Source organism: Delphinus delphis, chromosome 6 (genome assembly GCF_949987515.2).
Source record: "Delphinus delphis chromosome 6, mDelDel1.2, whole genome shotgun sequence".
Classification (NCBI taxonomy): domain Eukaryota; kingdom Metazoa; phylum Chordata; class Mammalia; order Artiodactyla; family Delphinidae; genus Delphinus; species Delphinus delphis.
This window is the reverse complement of record NC_082688.1, coordinates 1,327,244-1,345,444: the sequence shown is the minus strand read 5'-3', so window position 1 is coordinate 1,345,444 and position 18,201 is coordinate 1,327,244. Positions and strand designations below refer to the sequence as shown.

Below are 18,201 nucleotides of genomic sequence, written 5' to 3'. Positions count from 1 at the left end.
CGCCCGCCCGCCCACCTGGTGGGAGTGGGAGCTGAAGCTGCTGTGCAGGCTCCGCGCTGAGTGCTCGCTCCGCCGGTCCACCTCCTCCCCGTAAGGGTCCCTGTGGGGCTCGGGCTCGTCGTCAAAACTCCCGGTGAAGCGGGGGTCGTACCTCCAGTGGTCGTCGTATTTCTCAGGCCTGGGGAAGCAGAGGGGCAGAGGCCGGGGCTCGGGGAGAGTACCTCCAGGGCCCATGCTCCCGTGCCACGTGGCAGTGAGCCCCCCAGGTCCTCGCCGCCGCGAGTCCCGATCCTACGGACAGCGCTCGTCAGAGCCCACCCTCGAATGGAGTCACCGCATCCCAAGGCCAAGTTCAGACCCTGCCTTAGGGTTAGAGAGGCAGGCTGGGGGTCCGTCTGAGGTGGTCACCCCCTCACGGACCCGAGAAGAGGAGGATGAACTGACGCGCGGCGCTGGTTCTGAGGCCAGTCCCCCTCCAAGAGCCCAAGGAGAGAGCCACTGGGAGGGCCAGTTCATCCCGTTCCTCCCGATGGTGACTGCCCCCCAGGAAGCCAGACACAACTGTAGCTCTTGAGTGAATTACAAAGACCCGAGGGCACAGACGCAGAAGCGCAGCTGATCACGACCCACCCTCCTTAGCAAAATCTATTCCACCAACCTGTCCCCATAAGCATAGCTTTCCTTCCTATACGGTTCGTACTCAGCGTCATACCAACACCTCCGGTCATAGGTGCGGGGGTCCCTGGACCGAGAACCATAGTGGTACCGATCCCAGTGACTTGGATCTGCAGGCGAGAGATTAATGGGTCAGTACAATGTGCAAAAGACACCCCTCTGGCCGTCACAAAACCAGGCCACCCCAGGACTGAAGAATGCTTTCAGCCTCAGAGAGCAACCAAACTTTCCTCCCGAAAATCAGCACGACCCCAGGGAGTGTTAACTGTGAGACACCAGAGGACACGGCCGTGTCCTGCCTGTACTGTGATACCTAACGGCCACTGACAGTTTTTCTCTCAACACACGTGATTAAAAAGAAAAAAAAAATTTTTTTTTATTCGTATCTCTTTTCTCTAATGTGAGCCAAAGAGCTTTAGGAAATACTCTCAACGGATAAACAAGATCCTACTGTAGAGCACAGGGAACCATATCCAGTCTCCTGGGATAAACCATAAGGGAAAAGAATATGAAAACAGAATGTATATGTGTGCGTAACTGAGTCACCTTGCTTGCTGTACAGCAGAGATTAGCACAACCTTGTACAACAACTGTACCTGAATAAAAAATAAACAAAATTTAAAAAATACTCTCAAAACTAGATTACTCTAAAAAAGCACATTAAGGGGCCTCCCTGGTGGCGCAGTGGTTGAGAGTCCGCCTGCCGATGTGGGGGACACGGGTTCGTGCCCCGGTCCGGGAAGATCCCACATGCCGCGGAGCGGCTGGGCCCGTGAGCCATGGCCGCTGAGCCTGCGCGTCCGGAGCCTGTGCTCCGCAACGGGAGAGGCCACAACAGTGAGAGGTCCACGTACCACGCAAAAGAAAAAAAAAAGCACATTAAGGGACTTCCCTGGTGGCACAGTGGTTAAGAATCCACCTGCCAATGCAGGGGACAAATCTGCCAGCCAATGCAGGGGACACGGGTTCGAGCCCTGGTCCAGGAAGATCCAACATCTTCTTAGTTGTGCGGAGCAACTAAGCCCGTGCACCACAACTACTGAGGCTGTGCTCTAGAGCCCGCGAACCACAACTATTGAAGCCCGCGTGCCACAACTACTGAGCCTGCACGCTGTAACTAACGAAGCCCACACGCCGCAACTACTGAAGCCCACGTGCCTAGAGCGCATGCTCCACAACAAGAGAAGCCACCACAATGAAAAGCCTGCGCACCGCAACGAAGAGGAGCCCCTGCTCGCCACAAGGAAGAGTAGCCCCCGCTCACCGCAACTAGAGAAAGCCCGCGGGCAACAACAAAGACCCAACGCAGCCAAAAATAAATAAATAAATAAATAAAGCAAATGCAGAGGAAAAAAGCACATTAACATTATAAGCAAACCAGATACACCACTTTGAGCAAGCATGTGCAGAACTACGCATGAAGCAGTCCAAACACAAAAGTGGAGGAAGAGCCCCGGGGGATGCAGAAGCGGGTAGCCATGTTGGGACGGTGAGGGCCACAGCCTGGCAGGGGGACCAGCAGGGCGGCTCAGGGGACACGTGCCAAGACGCACACACTGCCAGACAGCAGTGGCACCCGGAACGTCCTGCGTCTGCCCTGTGTGATGTGGGGGCTCTGGCCACATGTGGAGCACGTCACACGTGGCCACTGCAGTGAGCAGCCGGTCCCTCATTTTACTGATTTTAATCAATTTAAACAGCCACATATGGACAAGTTACATACTCTAGAACTACTGATAATTATGCTTTACTGGAAAATCAAAGAAAACTACTAATACGATACAGACACAACGCTACAATTAAGATATAATTTCTTAATGAAAAATAGCGATATAATTATTTCTAGACGCAAACTACTTTCAATTATTTTGGCTCTTAGCTAAGATCGTAAGACTACCAAAAGGGAAGGTTTCCTAAGAAATCCCACAGCGCGCCACTCTGCACCCAGCCGCACGAACGGTCTGAACGGTCTGAATCTGCTGGCCGTCGACCGATGAAAACGCCTGAACATACCTCCATAATCGTACTGGCTGGAATAATAATTTGCATAGTAGTCACTCTGACTGCTCCATCCACTTTTGGAATTATAGTAACCTTCAGGATACCCTTGCCTGAAAAAAACACACAGTGCTGTTAAAAAACAAATTACCTGTTTCTTAAAGTGGGACACAAATTACACCCAGAGCAACAGGCATTCACAACAGAGCACCTTGGTTGTGAAAAAATTCTCATCAGGAGATCCGAACCAGTAACAATGGTAAGATTGCAGGATTCCCTACCATACGGCAAATTAAAATTTATCTGTTGAAATAACTATTTAAGTGCCATTCAGCATAAAAGAACTAACCCTTCTCGCGTGCTCAGTGCTGCGTGCTATACAGCCAGTGCTTAAAAGCAGGGTCTCACGTTCTTGACATCATGCTCAGCAGAAGCAAAAAGCACTGAGCTATCAAGACCAAGCGGGCGCCGACTGTAACACCCTCTACACAGACCGCGACCCGCGTGCCCTGCGCGGGGAAAAGGGCCCTCGCACCCTGCCAGCTGACGGCCCAGGACTCACGACACGGGCCAGACCAAGGCTGGCTTCCCAGGCCCAGCTGTGCTGCCGACCCTGAGCAGGACAGGCAGGTAGCAGGTCTTCCGGGGCAGGAAGATTCTAAACTGTGCCTCGTGTACCCCTGGGGAATGGCTCACTCCTGGGGGTGCAGCTGCCCCTCAGGAGTGTCCGGCCCCCCCACCTGCCACAGGGACAGCACCCGCTGGGTGGGGGCCCTGGAGGGAGCACCCCAGTGCACCGCCTCCACCCACCACCGGGGGGAGCTCCAGAAAAGTGACCTGACCAAGGGCAGAGCCAGAGCACGCCCACCCCGCTGCCCTCTCCAGCCCCCGGCGCCCGTCAGGAAAGACTCCGCCGCAGAAACCCAAGGCTCGTTCTCCCCTCCTGCCGGGAGGTGACCACACCAGGCACACGCACAACACGCAGGCCTGCACACACGTGTGCACACACGCACAGGGCAGGAGAGGGGAGAGGCTGCTCTCCCTCCATGTGAGCGGTGGGGACACGACAACAAAGCCCCGCCAGGTAACCCGACCCGGCCTGCAGGCAACAAGCGGCAGAGCAAGGTGCGCCCCGGCCCCTGCCTCCACCCTCCCTCGCCTCTCAGGGCTTCTAGAGCACACCTGCCCGCTGCTCTCCCCGAATCAGAACGCCCACTTGGGACTCCAGTCTCACCTCCCAGAGCGCCAGGCCCAGTGGCTCAGCGTGTCCCTCCCAGCGACGGAGGGGGGCCAGCTGGACGGGCCGGCTCACAGAGGCAGGGCCTCGTCTCCAGGTGAGCTACTGAAGACGTGGGAAGCAGCAAAAGCAGCCCCGATTTTGAAAGGTGGTGCGTGGACGCGGTCTTCACCCGCGCCCAGACTCTATCACGAGCCGAAGGAGCCTTGCACCCTCATGGCAAACCCGGCCCGGTGAGACGAGGGCCCGGGGCGCGGGAGGAGCCACAGCGGGCGGGCTCTGCAGCCCCGCGCTTCCTTCGGAGCCCCCGACACCCCTGGGGGGAGGACTGTGGCCTGCCTAAGCTTTTACTCAGCAGAAGGCATGATGCCAAGACTCTTTCAAAATGCCTCATCTGTGATTGCAAAACTGAGAGGAGATCTGTCAGGGGAGAGAGAAGCGGGAGGGAGTGGCTGGCGGCCTCGCAGCCCGGCGGGCAGTGCCCGGGACAGAGCCCAGGCTTGCGGCGGCCGCTGCCAACAGACCACTCCATGTTCTGGCCCGCGTCTGCCTGGCCCGGGAGTCCGGGCACCCTGTCACCAGAGGCGGCGAAGGACCTGCACGGGGGAAACGCTGCCTCGGCACCCGCGGAGCTGTGTGCGTCCCTCGGCGACGGGACCACTGCCCGGGCTGGGAAGAAGCCCGCACGAGGGCAGGGGTGGCTTCCTGGTGGCGCTGCACAGGGTCCGGTCTGACCAAAGGCCAACTGATGACACATCCGTGACCTGGCAGCAGCGCGCTTATCTCGATTTAAAGATGCATCCTATCATCTGTCCACACCCACAGAACGTAAACACACGTTAAACAGGTCTGTATGGTTCTTTACAAACACGGTCCTTTTCAAATCACTAAGTTACTACCACAGCCGGCAACATAAACGTCAATCACCTGGCAGCTGGCCGGTCCGAGCAGTGACTCGCCCGGGAGCTGGGCCGCTCGAGCTCGGGGTAGCGGTAGCTGTCTGCGAACGCAGCGGCTGCACCATCGTAGGGCCTGTATCTGGGCTCATAGAGGCCGTAGATGTCCTGCTGAAAGAAGGATGCCTCCGTTAGATGCCAAGAGCCAACTCATCGAGCAACCGGCACGAGTTCTCACGGTACAGGCGGTGCTCTCCGGATGGGCCCCAGACACGGGGCTTCCTTCATGCGAAACAATCAAAAAAAATGAAATCCACGGCCACATTCCTAAGACAGACTGCCCTGGCCGGGCTCAGGAGACGGCCCGCCATCAGCGGGCCACGACCCGGGTCCTGCGGTGACTCGTGAGGACTCTGTCATCTGCTTCCCGAGGTCTCACTTGCATAGGTGCCATGACCCCACAAGCTCGGGTCCCGTTTCAGACACCATCTCAGGGAAGCAAAAGAACGAGGGTCCACTGGAACGGGTCCTGAAGCTACAGGCAGCCTCAAAAGGAGTATCGTATTCTATCCTTACAAGGCTTTCAGCCCCATTACAGACCAATGAACCCCCATGGCTCTACGGCTATGTCGGGACTTGAAGTAGAGACGAGGTGACCCAGGCACGAGCCAGCATCAGTCCTTCCTGACTCAGCCTGACGCTCCACCATCACCCAGCAGAGGACGAGAAATTACATAAAATGGACTTGTTCTTAACCACTACTGGAATCTGCAGAGACACAGAGACAAGGCAGAAGGAAGTGGGCTCCCACAGAAGTGATGCTGGGCGCTGGCTGGGACACCGGGATGCAGACGCAGCTGCTGGACAAGGGCCCAGAGCAGGTATGTGGCCCCTCCATGCACTGCCAGGCCTTCCTGGGCTCTGGGCACAGCGTAATTTCCTTCTACGGGGTTCCTTCTGGATCTAGGATTCCCAGGTCTCAGGGGTTAGGTGTGTGCCTGTTCCCACACGTGCAAAGATGCCCACAGCCCGTGAGGCAGCCCCATCACCGGGGCAGCCCTGCTCCCTCAGCCTCTTCTGACTGCAGGGCCTCCAGTGCGGCACCTGCCCCCATGTCAGACAGTGGACTTCAAACTTCTGGTCCACAATCCTTCTGCCTCTGCTGCCCGTGGGTGATGCTGGCCAGGACGAGAGATGGTGAGAAGTGGACAGTAATCAAACGTGTGTCCACCTGGATCACTTTTTCACACTAAGGCAGGACTAAACAGAACTTAAACGGCATTCGTGGGCCTGCATCGTGTGAAAAGAGGCAAGGGTCTTCGGGTAGCACAGTGGGGCCCCTTGCTCTGCTGCCGCCATCACAACGTCCCTGAAAGCAGCTTATGGAATTACACCACTCTCAGCTGTTTCATTTGGATTACACTCCAAACCTAACTTTTTCCCCTAAATAATTTCATTCTGAAGGAGGCATTTGAAAGACTAGAGTTTTCCTGTTGCTTCTTAGGTAGGTTTTAAGGTCAAAACCACAAAGAAGCTTCAGGAGGCTATTCCAGTTTCCCAAACTGTGCAACCACGAACCCTGGGTCTGCGGAAAGCCAACAGGCAGGACGGGAAACGAAGGTCCTTTCTGTCACGTAAGTTGGGATGTGCTGTGTTAAGCAAAAATTAATCAGGTATTTATTCTACCCAACTCAATGTGCTAAGGCACGGTGTGGACTTCCAAGAGAAAGGCCGCGCTCAGCAGAACAAGCTGTGACCAGGCAGCACTCCTCTCACGAAGCAGCACGTGAAGGCTGACTACGGGTCACCTCAGAACTGACCAACAGAACCCCGCCAAGGCACATGACGTGAGAAAGAAACCACTGGTCAGGGGGCTCAACAGTCCACAAGCTCAACCCTACCTGGTAATAGTGGGGGGCGGTGCCAGGATCCGGCGGGTACGGTGAGGGGTACGGAGGCTGGTAGCCATCGTACAGGGACCTGTAATAGTAATAGGACGCCAAGTCTGGAGGCGGCGGCTGCAGCCACTGCTGGTCAGACCGCGCGGCCGCCTGGCTTGAGCTGGTGGATGCGACGGACACGCTGGAGGACCGAGGTGGTCGAGGCAGCAGCTGCTGGCCCATGTCAGCTAGAGCCGGACTTGCAGATGGATGGGCTGGGCTTGGGGGCTGTCCTTGCCCTGGTGGACCTCCTGGGTTTGAAGGCTCTGGAAGTGCTGCTTTGGGCCCCTGGGGAGGGGGCGGGGGAGGGGCCGTCTCCTGCTGGGCTCTCTCTGGGCCATGCTGGTCCTGAGCAGCTTTCGTCACCTGTTGGTAGAAACGGTCTGGGGTATGCGCCCCAGGCCCGCGCGGTCGATGACTGGAGATGGTTTGCTGGCAAGAAGCTGGGCTATCGGCTTGGGCCGGGCTATACATTCCTACAGGATTTTCCAAAGTCCGACTGAATGTAAAGTCTAGGGCTCCCGAAGCTTCATCCCGACTGCCGGAGTGATCTGCCTTATTACTATCGGGGACCGCGGCATTGCTCGCAGGTGGAACTAGCATCGCGCCTGTGCTTCCGGCAGGACCGGTACCTAGCTCGGGAAGAACGCCCTCTGCTTTACGGATCTTCTGACTTTCCGGAAGCAAGTTCTTTGGAACTGGGTGAGATGGCTGTTGAACCAGCAAACTAGCAGGCTGGCTAGAAACCATTTCCGAGGTACCACAAACTGGTGGGAAATTACTCTGGGCAAGGTGGTTCGGCAGAGGCGAGCAGATGAGAGAGCCAGCTGGGGTCCCAGACAAAGGAGCGTTTTCTCCAGAATCACCCCCAGCAGCCTGGCTGCTTACTGTGGGCTTATCTGCCGCCAAAGAATCTCTCCAGGACTGATTCTTCTCATTAGGATTCAACGAGGACACAGAAAAATTAACCGGCTGAGCCAGGTTATAGCTGTGATCAGGCTGGGCGACCAAGACTGGCTGATTCTGCAGAGACTCGGCGGGTGGGGAGGACAGCAGACTGGCGTATCCGGGGCCCGCCTGGGGCGGGAGGGCCTCCTCTTCGCCCATTTGGGGAGGATTCTCGAGATTCTCGGAAGCACCAATGCCGTCCCCGCTCTGCACGGTGGGGCCGGGGCCCGGCTGCCGGGACTGCTGGCCGCACACGCCCTCGTCTGGAGGCTGGATCACTTCAGATGGCTGAGGTTTCGCGGGCATGTGAAGCGCGGGGGCGGCTGGGGCCAGGAGGACATTGCCTCCAAAATCTGGCAGCTCGTTCTGCGCCCACAGAGTCGTGGCTGGGCTCTCACACTTCACAGCCCCCTGCGCCCTGGTCAAGGGCCTCTTCTCCGGCGCAGGGAGCACAGCTTCCAAGGGCGGCCCCGCGGCGTGCAGAAGCCCGGGACTGGCCTCCGTGGGTGTGGTGAGAGGTGGAGCACAGACCCGGGGCAGGAAGAGGGTCTCCATGTTGTCGGGGGGCTGCTCCAGGTTGCCAGGGGAGGCGTCGGGCGTGGCAGCGGCCGCTCTGCGCTGCTTCTGGTGGGCGCTGGGCCCCCTCACCTCGCCCACCACGCTGGCGCGGTCGGCCTCGACTGGCTTTACTCCAGTGAAGTGCGATTTCACTGGTTCAAAAGAACTATTTGCACTCGTCTGAAATATTCCCGTAGGTTTTGGGGGGCTCGGGGCCGAGGGCTGGGGCAGGCTGCCGCGGTAGTTCTGGCTCACAGTGTTCTTGTCTGTCTCGCCTCCCACAGGAGAAGAATCGATCTGCTTAAAAAACCTCCCCGGAGCCTCATGTTCAGGTTTTCCAACCTCCTGCTGAATGAACGTGCCCCCCGAGTCGTGGGGCCTGGCTGTACCGGGAAGACCCCGAGGGCTCTGGCCGCTGTAACTGGAAGACACGCTCTCAGCCCGCGCAGGCTGCGCCGTCGCATCTGGGGCCTCGAGATTAGGGCTCCCGCCTCCAGCGTGGCCCATGGCACTGAGCCTGGGGACAGCCGGCCCGGGAAGGGGCCCGTATCTGAGCTGAGCGCTTGGGGAGGAAGGGTCTGCGCTTAGGGGCTCACTTGGCAGAACTTCCTGGTTCTGAATGAACTCTAAGTTCTCGACGTTCTCGTACCGCGGGCCACCAGCACCGTGAGTCCCCGCACGTGCTGTGTCACCCCACATGTCAACAGCGGCAGCGTTAGTGGTTGCTTTGTCGTGTCGGATGCCTGCAGACTGAGAAAAGTAAGGCTGTGGGTCTCCTCCCTGCTGCGTGGGTTCGCTGCTGGAACCCTTGAGAAAGGCCTGATAAACGCCTCCTGCCCCCATGTGTGCAGGAGGCTGGCCGAGGCCCGGGCCGGGGGAGAAACCATCAAAGTCAGACTGACCGGCAGAGACTGCTTTTTCAGATGTGAGGTTTTCTTCGTTCTCTGTCTCTCCTCCTTTGAAAAACATGGAGAGCGCTCCTGAGCCCGCTTCCGGCAGGGTCCAGCTGCTCCCGGCACCCAGGGGGTTGTGCGAGTCGCTTTCTGGGCTGTTTCCCTGAGCGAGGGGGTTAATGAGAGCCAGGTCTGACAACTGCTCTCTATTCACTCCTGGACTCAACCTGAACTCCTGGCCCGCCCGAGCGTTCCCAACTCTGGAATTCTGCCTGAATGCATTTTCTGGATCAAAGCTATTTGCTGAGTGGTTTCCACTTTGCAGGTAGACTGCCTCATTTCTCCCGTCACCGGCCGAGGGTCCCGGTAAAGACACCAGGGGGCCGTGTTGCTCATGGCCAGGACCCTGACGCGGGTTGGACGGAGCGGGAAAGTGGCCAGCGCTGGAGGCGTGGCACACCGTGTTCTGCACAGGTCCCTCAGGGCAGGGCCGGTAATGCTGCCCTGAGGGCTGCGGGCCTCCCTGCACCGGCCCCCACTGCCCGGGCGTTTGCTGACGAGGCTGAGGGAGGAAAGGGGGCGCTGCTGGTGTCGCCGTGCCGTCGTGCAGGCTCGGCCTGCTCAGGGGTCTGTCGGGCCGTGGCGTGCTCGCCTGTGGATGGCCCACACGACAGCTGTCCGGACCCACTCCTGGAATGTACTGAGGAGGATACGGCGGGCTCTGAACTTCAGGCTCCGGGCCGGGAGCGACCTCGACTCTCCTGTTCACCTCGGGCCCAGGAGGTGCCGAGGGGCTCAGCACGCCGGGAAATGGGCTGCCATCTGACCTGGGCTGCAACGGAGGGGCCGGCAGAGGCTCGCAGGGTCCTTGGGAGCTATCCCCGGCATTTGTGTGTGGCCCAGGCAGACCAGCACGCTGAAGAGACAATGGTGGGGCTGGGCCTTGCACAACGAGTGGGCTGCTTTTAGACGAACTGCCCAATGATGTATTTTGGAGCGCCTGTCTACTAAAAGCAAACGGGTCCGTCACCGGCTGCAGTGGGCAGGTTATCGGGGCCACTGGTGCATTACTATTGGCCTGTCTCCTGTACGGGCTGTTGGACCAGAACATGTTCTGAGGACTCCCGGACGGAGGCGGCCGGACCACGCCAGACGGGACAGCCTGGGGTGGAGGTTGCATGGTCGAGCTCCTGCACAATGAGATGCTGCTTACAGAAAGAAGCAGGATAGAGGTGTTCCTTACTTTGAACTGAAAAAGAAAAAGAAAAAGAGTTAATACGTAAAATCCATGTATTCAAAGTCCTGGCTGCAATCAGGAAAACTAAGAAAGAAGAAAAAGGCTGCAAACGCTTTTGCATCACGCAGTCCTGAGGGGTACACCTCTCCTGCCTCCACGCCCGTGAGAACTGCTGTCCCGGGCATTTCGGGAGGGAGGACCCGGGGTGACAGCACAGCCGGGACGCAGAAGCTGGCTGCGCCGGGGCCAGCCGAGTGCCTTGAGATGACTCGCTGCCCTTCACCGAGATTCAGTTACGTACCCCAGCTACGCACCCACGGGCAATGCCCACCGCCTCCACAGTGCCCTCAACAAGCTGGCAGAGACCAAGCAGAAGCCAACGCCAGTCACACCAGGTACACAGTCCCTCCACACTTTCCTGTAAATTATCGCAGACCAAGAAAAAGCCAACTCCTCTATTAAGGCTGCGTATCGTACTTTTCATACAGGTTAATTCTAAATCTTGAAAGGAAAACGAAAGTTAAAAATCTGCTCCTCTGTTTTCTTTAATGAGAGAGCATGACAGAGTAATATAAGCTGCAAAATGAACATCTAAAATGTATTCACCTAAAACGCCTTGCATCCCACCCTGTAAAATGTCTCATTTTCTGCACCGTGACTGGCTGGCAACCGCTAGCAAAACAAGCCGCCTCCGATAACCAGAGCTGTAGCAACGAGGCGCCCGTAAACCCTTATAGAGAACAAGGGGGTAGAATCCTCTTTGCAGCGTTTTTTGTTGTTTGTTTTTTACTAAAACACACTAAGTATAATCTTGAATAGTTAACCTGCACTTTTGGGACAAAAATCCAAGCATGGTCTCTTCACAAAGTCCTCCTCTGTATGTCAGTCCTTCTCCCCAGAACAACCTTCACAAACAGATTAAGTGGAGCCCATCACAGAAAAATGTCAACAACGAAGGAAGAAGTGATAGGACTCCTGGGTTTAGCCCCCACGTTTCTGCAGGTGCGCAACGTTTCTGTACTTGGGAATCTTTCTGATACTCAGACGAAAGAAAAAGTGCATAAACGTATACTGAGTAAAGTTATTTAAAATGAAAGTTCCTATTCCCACCTGACAACGAGTCCTATGACTCTATGAATCCATTACTATCACTGCCCGCACACACTCTCATCCCAGGCCAACAGGGAACCCTTTCTGACAGACGAGCACTTTGAAACTCACTCAAATTTAATGGAATTAAATACATGAGGAACAGCATCAGAGACTTCATTTGGTTCTAAGCTGTCATTTTAAAACAAAGAACGTGTGCAGCTCAGCTTTATACGGAGCAAGGGGAGGAGAAGCAGAGCCTCTTCCTCTTATCTGTGAAACAGACGCATCTTATAGGACATGACATCCTCCTTGTAAGGCTTCAGCAGGAGACCCTCAACCACACTAAGCAGCATTTATTAAAAAAGAAAGAATACACACACACACACACACACACACACACACACACACAGAGAACAGGTCCAGAGGATTTATTCCCCAGGTGTCACTGTGAGAGCCAGACTGGGCGTCAGCTGAGTGGCTCAGCCACAACCTCTGCTCCTTCTGTGACCCAATTTCTTCACCTATAAAGTGAGAAATGAAACGATGGTTTCAAAGTCCCTTCTGGGTTTAATCTTACGAAATTCTATTCACAGTGGATTCTGGGAGGCCCTAATCCCTCTGGCTGTTTAACAGGGAAATCTTACCAGAATCTAAATTTCTATAACATCTATACTTAAAATGTTTCCTTGCAGAAACTTCCTTAAAACTGTTTTCTCAACTCCTGGCCTAAGAATCATTTTATAAGCAAACACTATCACTTCCCTACAAAGCAGCTTTGCCTTCTCTCCCCGACAACCGAGAGCTTTTTAGCAACAGACCGATTTTATTTGGAACAACCTTCTGACTTGAACATTATTCTTTTGATCTTTTTTTATATTCACCAGCAGAAAAACAATGCAAGGGCATATCATTTATCTTTTGACTACAGAGAATTTTATTCTGTCCAGTAAGTCATTCTGTAGCCTCAAGTCACCTAACTCTAAAAAAGGCAGACTGCTTCAAAGAAACCAGCTGACCTTCCTAAAGATGCATCATTCATGACCCCCAGCTCTTCAACTAAGCTGCTTGGATCTATGTGAAATAAACACAGCCTGTTTCTAAATAAATCCCCGGCGACTGAACTGAGATACTGAGAGCACGCTCCTCTCCTGCCAGGGCCGTCGCCTCAAGCTAAGTGTGTAAACCAACCGGCGTGTCAGGAAGCACCTGGGAGTCTATGCTCTGCCCACAGTCTCCCTCACGGCAACTGCTAAGCGACGTACCTATCAGACTAGGGGACACCGGACACAAAGACAGCACAGACTCCAACTTTTCTAAGTACAGAATCATACACATTTAGATGTTAAAGAAGGGAGCGTCTAAACACTGCAAAAAATGACAAGGAGCAAAAAGGACACTCGGAAAAGATGTTTACAGAAGCAAGAAGGAACCACATTAAAATCTGCACACCTACCCTGGAGAAAACTTTCCGTACAATTCTGAGACTTACTGCAGTAACTGCTATTAAGGGTGTACGAGTCACAAAGAACAAGAAAGAATTGATTTTTTTTGGCTCTTACTGTATCTTTCTAAGATAACACCTGGAACCCTAAGAAAGGGCACGGGGGGAGAAAACTGCAGGGAGGCAGGCTGTGCTGAAACCTGCAAAAGTATCAACCTAGGAACACCTGTCTGTGACTCAGTTTGCTTCTTGCCATATCCGGGGATGGGAAATACCTCTCTGGTTAACATCTGCATCATATGTATTTAAAACAAAATCTTAATAAGCAACTCACAATCTCCAAACCATTTAAAACTTTTCAGGTAAAGCAGCAACAACTGATTTTAAATGGCTGTGTCATGTCCAGACGCTCTACTGTAATACTTTCTTCACAAAAAGGGCAGCTGCTTTACACATTCCTCTGCCCTTGGTATAGAACACAGCGCTCGACCTCGGCTGCAACATCTTGGTCACCTCGCCCCATTACCAACAGACGCAACACGGCTGTTCCTTGGTTCAAATGTCAGTCTACCTCATCGCCCGCACGGCTCAGCAGAAACCTTTCAACCGATGAACACAAAACTTCAGAACCTTCGAAGCAAAGGGCAAGCTACACTGTTAAAAAAAATTTCCTAAATGCTTCTACTCCTTAAAAAGTCGCAGGTCTGGCTTTTCTTCCAGCCTTTCCAACACAACCCCACACCGAGGCCACCACGGCTAGTGTCCACTCAGCTGACCCGACAGCCCGTGCAGGTGGAGGCCACGTCGGCCCGAGCGGGCAGGTAACCAAGGGGTCTGCCCGACCCTCCCAGCCCGCAGGCCCCCGCCCGACCGTCGGCGGCTCCCAGGAGACGCGCCGTCCGCTCCGGGCTGGGCCCGGCCCGGCCGCCTCCCTCCGCCCAGACCCCGGCCCTCACCGGCGCGCCGCAGGGCGGCCCAGGCCCACTCCGGCTACCGCCCGGCCCCTCCGCGACCCCCGGCTCCCGCCCCTCAGGAGCCGCGTGCGGAGTACGGCGCGGCGGTTTCCACAAGCGGAGACACTGCAGCCGCAGCAGCCATCTTGGCACATCCGGCTCCGGTCCCCGCGGCCACCGCGTCGCCGACGTGTCCGGCAGCAACGTCAGCGCGCGCCGCGCCCCTCGCAGGGGCCCTCGTGACACTCCGCCCCGCCCCTGGCCCCGCCCCCGCCCGCATCCCGTCTTTCACTGCCCATCCATTGGTCCCGCCCCTCGCCCACCTGCCCGCCCACCTGCCCGGTCGGGCGCGCGAGGACCGCCCTGGGACGTCGTCCGAGTTATGCCGGCTCTTTCTCCCCGTCTCTTCTGACTTAGGATGTGAGAAGAGTCGGGATTCTTCAAGAAGACCCAAGGGAAGAATCAGTCTTGAGCGACTGACGCCAGCAGGTGCACCGACCGAGAACGGCTACCCGGCTGAGCCGAGAACCCGAGCAGCACCCTGGCGCAGGCGCGTTCCTCCCATTCTGCCGTTGGACTCTTCGAAGGGAAACGGGCGGAAGACGACCGCGCATGCGCCGGCAGCCCCTGCGAACTGCGCGTGCGCGCCTCGCGGCGGCCCGCGAGTTGCCTAGTTACGACCACTGACGCCTCCCGGTTCCAGTTCTGCCCGGGAAGTTCGGCTCCGTCCACGTCTAGCTCTCGGAAAGCAGTGCCCATGTGCTCCGCACAGAACCCTGGAAGGGACAGACGCCGCCGGCCCCCAGTCCACAGGCCCCGTCGAAGCCCCACTTGCCGCCCAGGCTCCCGCTTCGGGGGTCGTCCTGTCCGCCTGCAGCGCCCAGTCGCACCGTCCCGCCTCGCCTCGCCCAGGCCCGGCCTCCTCCCCGGCTCGGCCGTCGCCTTCCCCGGCCACACACTTCGTCCGGCCCTTTCCCTCCCCGCCCCCTTCGCCACCGGCGCTGGCCGCGCAGTCCCCGGCCCCTCTTCTGTCTGCCCTAAGCCCCCTCGAGGCCCCTGACTCTTCTTCCCGTGAGCAGCGGTTCCCTCTGTGCCCAGAGATGCCCTGTGGACGGAAGCCGGTATCTCTATGTGGTTTTCCCTAACCGTTGTTGAGAGGATATTTGTGTTGAATGAGGGCGACCCCCGAGGTACCGAGTGACAGTCTAGGCTGCTGGGCCTCAGCCTCCTGTTCCTCCCTGAGGTTGCTCCCCCGTCCTGGCGCCCACCGGGAGGCAGCATCTGAGCCCACCACCCATAGAGGATCTTAGGGAAGAGGGGTGCTGCCCTTTGTACCCTCATTCTCCCAGGTAGAAAAGGCAGGTGAAAGGGCAGCCAGCCTGGCCCGGCGCACTCACCTGCCGCCCGCCTGGCAAGGGTAGGGAAGGGCAGCAGCCTGCCCCGCTTGCCCCGGCGCCTTCCGGAGGGCGGGAAGGGTGGCGCGTGTGCCTGCGCAGTTACACATCGCCCAGCCGCTGAGCTCCCAGCCGCAGCGGCTGCTGTGCTTTGGCCTGTCGGGAGTAGGAGGGTGGTCACTGATGGGACCCAGAAGCTTGGGAAGAAGGAAGGAGTGTGGTTCTTCTCTTTGTTTGCCGTGATGCTGGCAAGGGAGCAGCCACGCTGTCAGAGCCCCGGGCGGGTGCAGGGAGAGTTTCAGCCCATCTGACGTGGCCACTTTGCTAAGCTAACATTTGCCTTGCAGAAATCGAGTTCCCAGCCTGTGTCAACACAGAGTTAGGGAACATGCAGTAGAACGCACGCTGGGCCCCACCACTCGGTCCCCTTCTTCCTGGTGGTCACTGTGTTCTGCAGACACTTGGTCCCAGCAAATCATCCTGCAGAGAGATGTGTCGCTGGTACCCACCCCCACCCCCCAGCCCGGGAGGTTCAAAGAGCTCAAGAGCTCGAGCCCAGACCTTCCTGTCTGGTGGCCTGAGGGGCCCTGTGGTCAGCCCCAGTGGGCTCCAACCTGAAGACACCGAAGCAGCGGAAAGCAACTTGCCCAGGGCAAATTGGAGACCTCCGGGCCCTGGGGGGTTGTTAAAGAGGCAGCAGGTGTGGTGACTTTAAGGAAAGCTGTGATTAGCAAAGGTGACCTGCAAGGGCCTGGGGCTTTTTTTCCCCTCCCCTCCTCCCTCCCGCTAAGCTGTGTGTGGAGACCCTCTCAGGTTCTGTCTGTAGGCTGGTGTGCAGGAGAGGGCTCCTGGGCCCGCAGCTGAGCCATCAAGCCTCTGGGCCATGGAGACAGGGCTCAGAGTCAAAGACCATCTGCTTTGAGACCCAGCCTGCTACCGAGATGCTGTGTGCCCTTTGTCACCTTCCTTAACCTCGTCAGCCTGGGGTTTACGCAGGGTGAGCACTTGGACATTTTGGGGACTGAGAGAGGGTGCTGTTGACACATGTGCTGGATCAACAGGTGTGAACTGGGGCTGTCAGGGCAAACTGGGACGCGGGGGCTGTGCCGAGGAGGTGCACCGCCACGACAGCCATCACTAGTCTTGATTAGGCACCCTTCCTTTTGCCTGCAATGTCCACTCCTCTCTCCTTTCTCCCAGCCTCTCCCCTGGCTCGTACTTGGAGGCTGGATACAAATGTCGCCACCTCCCTGGCGCCCCCACTGGGTGGGCTAGAATCGGCCGCTCTTTCCTGGGGGAAATGTAGCTCCTCACGCCAAGCTCCATAGTCACGTGAGCTGTAGTCACGTTGCCCAGAACGCACGGGACACAGAACTGCTGTGGGCAGAGGGACAACGGGCAGAGGCGGTGCCAGAGAACCGGGCTGTCTCGTCATCATTACGGCACTTGGTCACATTGTGTTCAGTATTGTGACAGTCAGCCTCTCCCACTAGCCTGTACCTTCCAGGGTACTGGTCCAAACCAAGATGCGCTCTGAGCGCAGAGTCCACGCCACGGGGCCGAGGCTGTGAGGTAGCTCAGTGAGAGCCTTGCCTGTTGAGATGATATTTTGGATCTACTGGGTTAAATAAAATATACTATAAAATTTTATTTCGTCTGTTTCCTTTCTTTAATGTAGCTGCCAGGAAGTGTAAAATTCCATACGTGGCTGGCATTACGTTCCCGTTGGACGGCGCTGGTCTGATGTGAGCGCCTTGTTGGGGAGAGGTCGGGCGTCCCCACTCAGCATCCCTGATGACCGACCTGCCAGGCAGTCCTCCCAGGGGCCCTTGGGGCGGGCAGCAGTCTCAGTGTAGGTGAAGGCCCGGCGGCCCGTGGCCGTGAGCCTGTGCCCCTCACTCCCCCGCAGGGCGTAAAGTGTGGTCTGTGGGTGTTTGTACGGCAGGCCTGTTCCAGGCCAGGTGCTCTGCTCAGCCCCTGACGCACACCCTCAGTCCTGGGTGCTGAGGCTGGGGGCGTGGGAATGGGCCTGCCCAGCTCGTCCTGGCGAGAGGGGACAGCCTCTGTGAGACGGGGCTGGCTGAGTGGTCCAGGCAAAAAGCATGTCAGGGCCTCAGAGGTGGGAAGAGCCGGGAGGATGGGCTTCCGGAGCATGGAGTGGCTGGAGAGGAAGGGGTGGGGGTCAGTTCCTTCAGGAGAAACAGGTCCCGAGGCGCAGATAGCTGTGCCTTAGAGTTTCTTCCATGGCACCTGGGCATCGGGCCCCGGTGTGTGGGGGCCCCTGTCGGGGTGCATCCAGGTGGGTTGCTGGTGTGTGGCCAGGCTGCAGGTGAGGAGAGGGAGGCCCCTCAACGAGGGTGCAGGCCAGGGGCATAAGGCCAACACCACTAGAGCCATCCTGGGCCCCCGGAGGGCCTTGCAGGAGGATGCCCATATCCAGGCAAGCCCTGCGCCAGCCAGGCTTGGTAAATGTCGTCACCGTCAGTGGCACTGTAGCCTGAGCATGGCACTGTCCCCTCCAGCGTCTGCAAACACGCCTGGCCCCTAGGAGGTCTCAGAGAACTTTCTGTTTTAAAGCACTGAGCCAAGTACTGAGCATATAAGGTGAGTAGCAACAGGGGTGAAGCAGAAAACACAGGAAGATGCCGATTGCATACGAGCCACGGGGAAGTGTGCGCTGTGTCCTGCTTAGCTGCAGCGAGGCCCTGGAAAACCTGGGAGCCGTCCTTCCTAGAGCAGCACACAGCCGTCTGCTGGGCCCCCGTCACGCACCAGGCACCGGGAGGAGCCGAGGCTGCGGCCGTGGAACAGACAGGCGCGGCTCCTATCCCTGGGGGAGCAGGATGCTGGGCAGCAGCGGATGTGCCCAGTGCGGCCTGGGTCCCACCTGCTGGGGGGCGGGGAGAGGCAGGGGTGGGAAAGGAGGACCACTTGTGGCT

The 18,201-nt window shown here is 57.3% G+C and overlaps 1 protein-coding gene across 8 annotated transcripts in view; it reads right to left on the bottom strand.

The window, feature by feature from the left end:
- SEC16A (SEC16 homolog A, endoplasmic reticulum export factor) overlaps positions 1-16,876 on the bottom strand; it is a 35,502-nt gene extending 18,626 nt beyond the window's left edge. For 3 of the 8 annotated variants that reach the window (XM_060013760.1, XM_060013765.1, XM_060013764.1), the window contains exons 1-6: positions 13,872-14,045; positions 6,708-10,394; positions 4,838-4,977; positions 2,689-2,786; positions 659-785; positions 16-178 (exon numbers count right to left, since the gene is read on the bottom strand). In XM_060013760.1, the coding sequence (XP_059869743.1) occupies positions 16-178; positions 659-785; positions 2,689-2,786; positions 4,838-4,977; positions 6,708-10,325 (4,146 nt within the window). In that variant the 5' untranslated portion in view covers positions 10,326-10,394; positions 13,872-14,045. Of the gene's footprint in view, positions 1-15; positions 179-658; positions 786-2,688; positions 2,787-4,837; positions 4,978-6,707; positions 10,395-13,871; positions 14,046-14,203; positions 14,739-15,265 lie in introns of those variants that run through there. The other 5 variants (XM_060013763.1, XM_060013767.1, XM_060013766.1 and 2 more) reach the window with 4 other exon arrangements.
- Positions 16,877-18,201: the final 1,325 nt, after the last annotated feature.